This window comes from Triturus cristatus, chromosome 2_1 (assembly GCF_964204655.1).
Source record: "Triturus cristatus chromosome 2_1, aTriCri1.1, whole genome shotgun sequence".
NCBI classification, from domain to species: Eukaryota; Metazoa; Chordata; class Amphibia; order Caudata; family Salamandridae; genus Triturus; species Triturus cristatus.
The window spans coordinates 387,959,949-387,971,988 of NC_140581.1; the positions used below are offsets into that span (position 1 = coordinate 387,959,949).

At 44.0% G+C, this 12,040-nt stretch overlaps 1 protein-coding gene across 2 annotated transcripts in view; it reads right to left on the reverse strand.

Annotated features, from left to right (window-relative positions):
• Nucleotides 1-12,040, reverse strand: part of DEPDC1B (DEP domain containing 1B) — a 274,836-nt gene that overhangs the window by 147,389 nt on the left and 115,407 nt on the right. For both annotated transcript variants that reach the window (XM_085631495.1, XM_085631491.1), the window contains exon 6: nucleotides 10,005-10,052. In XM_085631495.1, the coding sequence (XP_085487621.1) occupies nucleotides 10,005-10,052 (48 nt within the window). The remainder of the gene's footprint in view (nucleotides 1-10,004; nucleotides 10,053-12,040) is intronic.

Below are 12,040 nucleotides of genomic sequence, written 5' to 3' on the forward strand. Positions count from 1 at the left end.
AGTTAGCGCTTCCCATGTTGCAAAAATGGTCCCTCTCACAGCACTTCTAGCACGGGGTGAAACAGAAAGGAATCCATCAGCCAGATAGGAAGTTGACAATAATCAATGCACCAGTAACTACTGACCACATCCTATTCCCCCAAGAGAACCCACTGGTTGCTCATCCCCCAGCCGGCCAGACCTTTTAATTCCTGTTCCTCGAGCAACAAAAGGCCTACCTGTCAGACTCCTCCACTGCTCACCACAGGCACATCAGACAACCTCAACCAACTGAGGCACATTCACACCAATCTATCTATCCAACCTACCAGAGGCACATCCACCTGCCAACTGCACACCCAAGCGAATGCCCTGAACTGTGCCATCGACACGCCAGGTACACAGCAACACGTTTCTCCAAACACACCCATTCACCCCTTTGCCCTCCCAAAGCTAAAATCGGAAATCCAAAATTTACATACGGCAGATGAAGGTGCCTATTTCTGGGGAAAACAAACAACTGACAGATTGTGGACATTCTTCACGTATTATGCACATTGATGGCACAATGGTGGTTTAATCATATGCTGGTAATTGCACCCTTACACTATGGTGCCAATTCATGATGCATCATAGGAATGCATGGCAGGAATCTACCTTTCCTGGAATAATACTATCCCTGGCTTAATGTCCGGAATTCCAGGCAACTATGGAATGACGTTGCCAAATGAACAAGTTACTCAACTTCGGTAAATGCTTTCTTGTGGAGACCCGAGATTCCTTACCTTGTGACCAGGTGTTAGACAGGATCCAGTAAACTTTAAAGCAGTACCTGTGTGCGCTTGTAGGGGGTGTTGAGTGGCTCTGCATCGTCATTCGACTCCGGAAGTGGCAAGCGGAGCTGCATACAAGAGCCATTTATGCTTACTGACCCTAAGTGCTTTCTTAGGCTGCACACACCCTCGGACACAGAGCCTATCAGCAGATTGGCTTGAATAATGTGCAGAGCTCTACAATGGAAAGGAATCCCAGTTCATAGAAAGGGGAGGCATGAAGGTCAGTGAGGAATCTATGGTTAGATAGAGTATACATAGGAAAGAGCATTACCAAAGGTAAGTAACTTGTTCTTCTGATGGTTTCTTGTACCTGCCAATTCCTCTCCAGGTAAAAGGCTATTCGACATGAAACAGACTTTCGAGTACTAGTGCTTCGTGACCATTTATACAGAGACCCACATAGACACCGGACAAATGTCAAGGCAACGTACTCTGCGTGCTAACACAGTGCTAGCAGGATTTAGCTCTGGTGTAATGAGCCTGCAAGCCCTCTACAGGCTACTTCTTCACCAGTGCACAGCAGGTCTTTATGTATTGAACAATTATTCGGAAGATGGTCTGCTTTTGCACTGTCACTCTCTTTTTTGCCCTGCAGAAAGCAACAAAGAGCTGATCGTTCATCCAATGTTTTTGGGTGTGATCAACATAAAAAGCTGAATGCCCTCTTTGGGTCTAAGCGATGAAGTCGCACTTCCTCCTTAAAGGGATGGGGTGGGGTAAACAATGCCGGAAGGGTGATAGCCTGCCCGACAAAATGGAGAGACCACTTTCAATAGAAAGTTAGCGGAGGTCCTCAACAGCAACTTAACTGTAAAAATGTTGTAGAAGGTGGGTTGACCAAAACAACCTGCAGTTCAATCACACACCTAGATGATGTTATGCCAATGACAGAGATAGTTTTCAATGTCAAAAGCCTTAATGCAGAGCTGTGCAGGAACTCAAAAAAGGGTGACAATTGAAAATGAGATACAAGTTCAAGTCCTGGTAGTATGGGATTCTTTTGGTCACAGCTGACCCTCAGCCATAGTCTTTTTCGTCGCCTGGGCTGCCTTCTGCGACTTCTTTTCGAGGCCCTTGGTATGCGAAGGGTGAGGGATTTTTGTTAACTTTTCTGGTCTCTTTTTGACGTCCTTGGTAGTCTTCTTTCTGAAGCATCATTTCTCTGCGTCCCCCTTGAGGATTTTGATGTCCTCACTCTGCATCCGCAACCTATTCATCTTCGTCACTTAAGACACCCAAGTACTTCAGCGATAGCTGTTGTTACTGGCTGTACATTGCGGTGCGATGTTCCTTTCTCTGCTTTTGTCGTGCCTTGAGAGTCTTTGACACACATACGGCGCAGACCTCGCAGTTCTCGTCCCTGTGGTCCCTTGGCAGGCAGAGGTTACAGACCTCGTAAGGATCGCGTTGTGTGAACTTGTGTTAGAAATTTGGGCAAAACGTTAAGTGTTTTTTTCCATGTGCCTTACCTTGCCACATTCTCAGTCCACGTGTGTAGTGAGATGTTCTAACAGGGTCCCCCTATGGGTTTCGTGGACAGAAGTCCCTTTCCTTCTCCAATACCTTCTCGTTCATCGGTTTTTTTCCCAAAAAATTCAAAATGTTTGGGAAATATTGGGAATCTTCTCCCAAAATTTGGAGCCTCTCCCCTTGCTTCCAGATCCAATGGCAGATAAAAAGATCCCGACGATGGCTCCCACGAACAGGAACTTCCGGGGCATCGCCTGACGTCACTTGACATCACACAAGAGAAGGAACTAGCACCAAATGGTGGTCAACGAAGCCCACGAAAACAAATGCAGACACAATTCCGGACCCAAATATTAGATGGCAGAATAATGCACAGATGTAAATCCAGAAAAAGATTCATGCTGCAAAACAATTCTTTCAAAAATCTCATCAGAACAGGTAACAAATAAAGAAGGCCAATCCAGAAACTGAAAAAAAGCTGGAACAACACATAAATAGCCTTCAACAGTGCCAGAAGCAAGTCCTTGATAGGCAGGGGCAAAACAAACAAAAAAACTCAGTCAACTTGGCTTGTAAAGGGTCAGCTTCTCATGTGCCTCACCAAGCTACAAATCTATGCCAACGACTGGCATACAGCAATTTCAAGGAGGGCCGCCATGCCATCAAGATGACATCAATGATTCCAGGTGGAAGATCAAAGGATGTCAACTGCTGCTGCTCAATCTCCAAGCATGGAGATGCAAATTGTGCAGGCTCGGATACAATGCCCACCCTGCTGCTGTGACAGTAGATCCTCTCGAAGCAGCAGATTGATCAAAAGAGAAGTTTTCATGCCCAGGAGTTCTGGGTACCACAGTCTACTGATCCAATCTGGTGCCACTAGGATGACTTGGGCCCTGTGAACCTGATCTACTTCAGAGCTCAGAACAGAAGAGTCAGTGGTCGAAGGCAAACAGAAGTTTTGATCTCCACTCTAGACAGAATGTGTTTCCAAAAGAGAGCTGCCTTGGAAATTGCAAAAAGTGAAAGTGCTCACATGGCACATTCACCAGTGTGGCGAAAAGATCTAGTGAAGGTTCTCCTCATCGATAGAAGAAACCATTGCCACCTCGGGGTACAACTGCCATTTGTGATCCACTAAGCGCCTGTGACTAAATTTGTCCACTCTGGTGTTTAGGGATCTAACCAGGTGGTTCACCAAAGACATTTTCTGATGGGCTAGCCACTTCTAGAGGTGTAGAGACTCTTGGCACGAGACCAGAGATGCCACTCCACCCTGCTTTTTGCAGTTTCACATGCCTGTGGTGTTCTTTGTGGGCACCTGCACTAGCCTTTCTCTGGTGAGGAGGCAGGAAGGGCTTCAACAGCAAGCAAATCACCCTCAACTCCAACAAACGGGTGCAGAGTCTAATGTCCATCGGAGACCAGAAGCCTCTGATCTCCAACTCTCCCAGATGTCCTCTTCAGCACAGAAATATGCATCTGGGGTCACCGTCAGATCCAGGTGGAGTAAGGAGAAGTGTCTGCCATTGACCCAGTGCTGGTCCAGTTGCCAACACTGCAGATCTTTTGCAGTCGGCTCCGAAATCTGGATACAATCTGACAGATTCCCTTGGTGCTGTGCTCACTCACTATCATGAAGATCTAGCCAACCATCACAGCCTCATTGCTTCCTGAAAGAGCACGGGACCCAAAAGTGCCGAACTTGATTCTGTACAGGATGGGCCTGTTGTCAGAACTTGAACCAACGGGCCCCTGATAGAGGAAGAAAGACCTTGCGAGCCGGAAGGATAGCCCACAGCTCCAGAAGATTAATAGAGGATGATGCTCCACCGTAGACCAGAGGCTTCTGATATTCCTCTCATCCAGTTGACCTCCTCAGCCCAGAGATAGAGAATCTTTCACTACCATGAGCTCCAAATGGGGCAGGCAGAATGTTATGGTGGAATCTGCCATCCACCATTGAAGGTCGTGGCTGCCTCTTCGGATATATGATACTGTCTGAGAGGCACCTACAGTGCAGGGCTAATTAAAGGTGAAGGTTTGAATACAGAGTTTGAACGTGCCAATGGGGCATGAAGCACCAGGAACCAAGACAGTTCTTCCAGGGGAAGACAAATGAAAGCCTGAGATCCAATATCAGCCTACACCCCCCTACTTATAGAATAAGATAGATCGGGGGTAATATACCGTGACCCTCTTCACAATGGCTACCATTTTGTTCGTACTCTTGGCAAGTAGACTCTGGACTTCACTGGGTAAGATGGTGGCAAGATTATCTGACCAAAAATTGGTGCAATATGTGTTGTGATGGATATAAAAGCAGAGATCCTAAGTAAATGAATGCCAGCTTTGCAGGGAAAATCTGATTATGCTGCCGGTTCGACAAGACATTGAATGAGGAACTGAAGCAGCGGTGTGTGGCTGTGGATGTGAAATCGATGAGGGCTATTACATCTGCTGGTGGCTACTGCTTCTGCCACCACCTTTCCTTCTGGAGCAATAAAAATACTTGGTCTGTAGGCAAAGACCTTTTAGTACCTCCCAGAAAGTAAAGTACCGGTGTTGAAACTGGAAATCAGGTAAATTTAGCTCAGGGAGGAGACTGAGGCCAGACTATCCTTAACTGCTCCAGTGCCAAAATCCATCTTCCCTCTGAAGAGGGTGGGTCCGTTACATGGCATATTCACGAATGATATCCAACACCAATGGAGAACTCAGAAGCACGCATCTCAGCATGTCCTCTGACAACACTGCTAGCGCCCATGTCACACCTGAAGGTCTGTAGTGTCAAGAAAGCCCCTAAGGATGTATTTGGCTGCATCCTGGCTGTTATGTACGGTTTGAACAAATGACAACAAAAAGCCCCCCTGTAGAACAGGAAAGATACCACTCTCCATGTCCAAGAGCAGTGGTTCTTAACCTGTCATCCAGGGAACCCATGTGGTCCACAACGTCTGCTCATTGGGTCCGCACTCGAAAATTAAAGGATATAAACAAATTAATAACGAAAATATAAACAAAGAAGAAAAAACGAACATTTTAAAATGTTCAGTGAATGTGAAGGAATTTTAAATTAGAGGCAAAAAAATAAGTTTGCATCCTCAGATTGATTTGTAGAAGTGAAACAAACAGAATATGGTATGGCCAATGGGTGGCCTCAATTGAATTTAGAAAACTACAGCTTTCTCAGTCAAACTGAAACAGATTTTTTCGATATTTGATTGTGAATTAACTAAAAAATGTAATAATTTGTGCATTTGTTTTAGAAACACTTGTTTCCGTAATTGTGTATTTTGTGTGTGGTTCAAACCACCAAATAACTTAGGCCATGCTCACTGGATTCCAATAATGACTCAGTGCAGGCGCCAGATTCCAGTAATGATCAAGTGAGGGCCCACAGAAGTCAAAAGGTAAAGGACAGCTGTCCTAGCGTTTAACAGCCTAATAATAAATATATAGAACTGAAAGAAGGCATAACCAAACGGACAGAAGATAAACCTTTGCCAATAACATCAATCTTTTTGGATTTCCTAACGGGAAGAGCAGTGGGAAAAGTATTGCTTTGCAAAGCGTGAACTACAAGACTGTCCAGAGTCAGATGTTGTGTCAGGAAGGATAGGCCCCCAGGGACAGGGTCGGGCACAAAAGAAGTGGGTGGCTCACAGGGGGAGCTAAACAGGTTTTACAAGGTAGCCACAAAGGCCTGTAGGAGTCTCAATAAAGAGCAGTAAGGGCATAGTAGTTGATGGTTTAGGTTGTAAGATTTCAGTCTGAAAGGTTGGCTTGTTCTCCATTGGGAGTGTTAGACCTGATATCTTTGGTATGGTCTTCCTCCAAACATTGTTCCTTCATCCCTCCTGTTTAATTAATTTGTTTTTTTTGGCATTTGGACTCTCTGCACTGTTCAGCTTCTAACCAGTGCTAAAATGCTTGCGCTCTCACCCTTAAACATGTTAAAATTGGCCTACACCTGATTGGCACATTTAAGGTACTTGTAATTTCCTAGTAAAGAGGTACCAAATGTACGTAGGGTCTGTAAATGAAATGCTGGTAGTGGGCCTGCAGCACTCATTGAGCCACTTCCTAAACTAGTCTTTCGAAGCATATCTCAGCCTTTCCACAGCAGTCGGTAGCACAGTTCTAAACTGTCATTTCCATCCAGCAAAATAAACCTTTTGTCAGGCATAAACTTTGATTTTCAATACATATCAGTTAAACTCTGAGGTAGCCCTAAAGGCCCATAGAGTTAGGTGCATTGTATTTAAAAAGTAGGACATGTGTATTTACATGTTCCAGATGTTCCAGTAGCGAGAAAATCCTAAATACATTTTTCACTATTGTAAGGCCTTGGTTTCTCATTGAATAACATGGTGTTATCCTATAATATTTAATAAGTGCTAACTTTTGATTAGGAGCAGATAGGAATGTTTACACTCAAATTAATTGTACTTTAAAATCCTCTTTAACAGTAATGTCTGATTTTACATCATACTTCTGAAAATGGCACTTTTAGAAAGTTGGCATTTTTCTTGCCCTATCCATTTGGTGCCTGCTGCCAGTGTCCTGGTTCACATGACTGTATAGCTCTGCCGTTGGGGTTTGTGTATTCCTGCCAGAGAGTGAGACAAAAGGGATTGGATGTAGGCAGGATGAGCCATCCTGCCAGGATAGCTGGAGTGGAGCTTTTCCCTCCCTCACTTATACTTCAATGGCTTGGCTTGGCTTGCCTCCAGCACACAGAAATTAACTTATCAGCCTTTTATAACCCAAACATTCTGGATCCTTAGCAGGAGAAGAGAAGAACTTTCCAGAACCAGATGTGGGGGTAGCCCAGAGTCTTCCCACTTCAAAAACTAAAATCAGGTATAAATATTGGACCCGGAGAACACTTCTTTAGTACACTCCGGGACCTGTAGAAGACTTCTGAAGGGCTGCCTGGACCCATCTCCCCCCCTCCACAGGACTGCCCTGCCGCTAAAGACCTCCTTTGCTCTTTGAAGGATATACAGGACCATCACCTTGAAACCAGAACCAGCAGAAGTGACTCAAAGGGATAGTTGGCAGGCCTACTGTGTGTGCTATAGGGACATAAGTTCCTGAGACCTTGAACGCTGTACCTGGCCTCTGCTGGAGTAGGTCCTACCTCCCTAAGTGGACCCCTAACCTAGACCCTTGGAAGTTGTGTTATAGGTACTGCTCATGTCAAACCCTAAAAGTTGCCCTGAGAACCAAAAAAAGACTAGGACCTACCTGCCTGACTTTGTGGTAGCTCTCGCTATTTTCTTCTCCTCAGCAGTACCTCGCGGCAAAGGTATCCAACTTAGTGGAGCCCTCATCAGCTACAGCCTGCAGCTTTGTCACGCTGGATATGTTCGACTTCCAAATAGCTCAAAGGTAAAAATCTTCACTGCAACTCCATCCAGCGTCTCCAAGACAACGTCTCCTCCTTGGACAACGCCTGCTTTTGCCTCTCATTTAACTTAAAGTTCTCAGGAACTTTTCTTCAAAATGTCTTTTAAGTTCGAAGGTAAGCCGAGACTAGGCCAACTCCATCTCACGTATCCGACCAATGCACTCAGCTGCAGTCAGCCTCAACTTTTGACTATGCCTTAGTCTTGTGCAACCAGATACCCACAGTTGGCACTTTGATTTTTAGGTGCTATTTTACACTAAAAACGTTAAAAATTCATAAACCTGATTCTACTGACTTGATTTAATTAGTTTTGATGTAATTTCATTGATTATTTCTTCTCTATTTGTTCAAAATTGCAGTGGAATTTTACTTCTGTTGTGTTTCACTTTATGACTGTTTCAATGCTGCATGAACACTTAGGCTTAGGTTAAGCCAGACTGCTTTTGTGCCAAGCTACCAGGGGGATAAGCACTAGTTAATTTAGTGACTTCTGTTGCTCACCCTGAAAAGGATCTGGGCTGTTGATTAAGAATAGCTCAGACCTCCTCAACCAATAACCCAATTTCTTACAGTAAGCAACTAAACCACAGGAGGACGACTTTACTATTACAGTGCACTCCGATAGGAGGACAGCATGGAGTCCAGGAACCATATGCTGGGTTTTGGACCGGACTCAAAAATGAAGCGGAGGGAAAGGGGAGTTGATGAAGATGGTATCTCAGGATAAGACATTTAACTAAAAAACGCATTTGGGGATTTGAAGGAGTGTATTTACTTATTGACATCTTCATTTAAGCTTGCGGATAAGAGCAGTAAACATTGACATTCCCAGATTCTGGGTGTTCAGAAGCATGTGGGAGCTCATCAGCATCAGTTAGACTTGACATGTAGGCATAAAGTGAAACTGTAAAATGGAGGCACAGAAGAGAGCTCTGCATTTCTTACCAGAGGACTTTGACTTTCCCCAATGTCAGACCTAGAACAAGGGCTATCAAGTAGGTACAACAAGGCAAAAGGCTACAACATAAGCATGCAGCAGTTCATCCAGCTCAACAAAACTATATTTGATCCCGTTAAGCCATACCAGTGCTACAAAAAGAAAACAAAGATTCAGGGATATGCAATTGATCACCATTATGGACACTAATCCATCACTTACTAAGGCTAAATTAAAAAACTGTATGTTAAAAGATCGTGGCATGGATGACAGCTAACCTTCTTCAACTTAATATAAGAAAGATTCTCTTATTTGGAAAAGCCCCCTCAGTTTGGTCTCCAGACTGGTGGTCACCAGAACTGGGACCTCCTCAGACTCCCAAAAAATGTGTTAAAAACGTAGGTGTCCTGCTGGATGACGATCTCTCAATGAATGAGCACTTTAAAACCATTTCGGGCACGTGTTTAGGCCCGATGCGCAAGCTTAGGAAGGTGTTTCATTGGGCCCCTTTACATGTTAGGAAGACCTCGATCCAGGCTTTGATAGTGAGCCGCCTTGACTATGGGAATTCCCCAGTGGTCGGTATGAATGAAGGCCTCTTTCCCACGCTTCAGGTGGTGCAGAACACAGCGGCGCGCCTCGCCCTCAATCTTCCTCCACGTTCCCCATCCGAACTCTTACTGCGTCTCCTTCATTGGCTGCCCGTAAAAAAGCGGACACTTTTCAAACTCTTTTGTATGGTTTTTAAAACCTTGCAGGGAAGAGGACCATGCTATTTGTAAAGTAAATTACAGCCTTATATTCCAGCCTGACAGATTAGATCCAGTGAACAGCTATTGTTGTGTACCAAACTTATTCATAAAACTAGTCTTGGCGGTCGCTTATTCTCTTTCTTGGCTCCCCACCACTAGGGCTCCTCACCACTAGAATTAGCTGGCGCTTTACATTTGCTCTTGCTCTGATCCAACTCATTTTTGAAAACTAATGAAAACCTGGCTGTTCAATCTTTAACCTTGGCATTGCTTTGCAAACTTATCTGCTGATAGGGCGCCAAGAGATCCATTCGGGGATGATACGCTGCGCCTAACAAATGATAAATAATAACATAATAAGTGATCCACTACCCTGGAGGAGAAATGAGGGTTAGTGCCCTTCTGTTAAAACCTCAAAGCCGTATTACAATCCCATGTGCCTCAGCAAACAGCACTGCAGCTTCAACCAGAGGAGTCCCACCCCTGCCAGTAATGGAAAACTCAGTTTCTGAAACACCCACACAACAGACCCAACAATGATCAGGCTGCATCATATACACGGTGTTTATAACCGACAAGCATTGTTAAAGCACGCATGATTAGCAGATACTCACAGTTTGCCAAGCACTGCATCGCTGAGAGTACCCAATGAGGGAGCTCCTCTATAAACAAGGAAACACATTGTTAGAACTTGGGATATCTCCATTTGTTCAACGTACACAGGTATCAATTGTTCATTAATAAACAAAAAAGCCAAATAATTATCTTTCAATGCCAGAACTTCCAGCTCTCAGTTTAGAAAACTGCAGTACACAAAATGCAGTTGAAATATACCAATTGTAACAACTGACACAGTAGGGGCGGGGGTGGGAGAATCGGGGGCATGGGGACAGGGGGCACAAAAAAAAAAAAAAAGAAAATCAAAAATCGCATTCTGTTATTTCATGAATTCAAAATAGCAGTTTCATACATAATCAGCCACAATTTAAATTTCAGAAATACATTTTTTTTCAACTTGAAGATAAATTGTCATGTAATTAACTATAAAAATGTATATTCTCAGATGCTTCCAATTCCTAACTCACTTAAAATGAAAACATTCCATCTTATCACCATAATCCTTATCAACCCTGAATTAATGAAGCAACAAAATAAAAGTTATGAAATGTAACTTTCCACCCTCAGTGGTGAGTCAATTGTGACAGTGGGTAGATGGACACTTCCAAAAGAAGTAGTGTACACAGACATCAAACAATTGCAAATAAGAACAGCAGTCCGGTATATTGATCAAGAAATGGATACATAATTTCAAAAGATATGGATACATAATTTCAAAAGATGAGACATATACAGTATGCAATACTGAGGTTTGGCTGCACGTATATTGCAGGTGAAAGCATGGCAGCATATGCAAGCTATGTGATGCTGAATTACAATTGACTATGGGTTAGCAGCTCCACTGTGCCTCGGGTTCAGCACATAGCCTTTCTGTATAGTGTTGGTGGAACAATAGTCGTGAAAATTGTAAAACAAAGGGACAACAAAATTCAGCATGTGTATGTTTGAACTACAATTTGTAAGCGGTTGTAATCGTTCAGCTGGCATGTGATCAGCGTGCTGGCAGATATTCCCCATTTTCAACGCTGGTGATGAAGGACTTGTGGCACATGCTGAAGTTCCAAAGAACCCCAAGTTCCTGCAGAATGGGAGGCTATTACATGCCTGCGGGGAGGGAATAGGATGTAAACATGGTAAACCAGGTTGATGACTTGTCAAAGAGTGAATTATTGTGTAAAGATCCATCGAGTGGTTGAGGGTATGGCAAGAACAACAAACACTGATGTCTGTGACAATGAATTTAAAAAAAAGTATAGAAATACATGTGTGGGAGAAATTTGTTCCACGCATTTAATACCTCTGGACTTTCCGCTATTTAGATACCTGATTTATTGACTTCTGCTGTGAGTCTCGCTACCGAAGTCGCCACTCACTGTAGACTGTTATAATGTTTTGGATGTGATAACCACTGTCCGCCTTTTAACATAAGGTTTGCTGCTGAGCAGCTAGAGTAACAGTCTCTGGGCTGGATGCACAGGAACAAGTATTGAGATGTATTTGCACATACGCAGGCTGAGTGTGTGCAATGACCGTGCAGCTCAGCCCGGTATCAGCGTACAGGTAGCCTGCAGAAGAGACCCTTCAATAACTGGTGTTGGGAGTAGGCTTTACTAGTATGAGCATGTGCTGAAATGGATGCGATTCGCTGTACTGAACACAGTGGGCGAAATCTGCATCAAACTAAACTTTCACAATTCTGAGGCCTAGAAAATAGCATGACACTGATCATATGACAAAAATGAACCCAGAGTGCAGAAACGAATGTCACTTTTTTCATAGCTACACTACTAGTGCTCTAGGATTTGTCATATTTCCAGGGCCCAGGTTCGAATGAGATTCCAGGCCTTTGTTCCTCTTGCTTGGCCAGATGGTGAATCAAATTGCTCCTCACACAATAGTCATTAGACAATAATTAGGTCTGCTGCTAGGAGAGGGAAGGGAGACGGAATCTGCATGTGCTAATTACCTTTCACACTACACTTGCCCTGTGAATCCTTGCTCACAGCGAAACAAAGGTGGAGCCAAACACAGG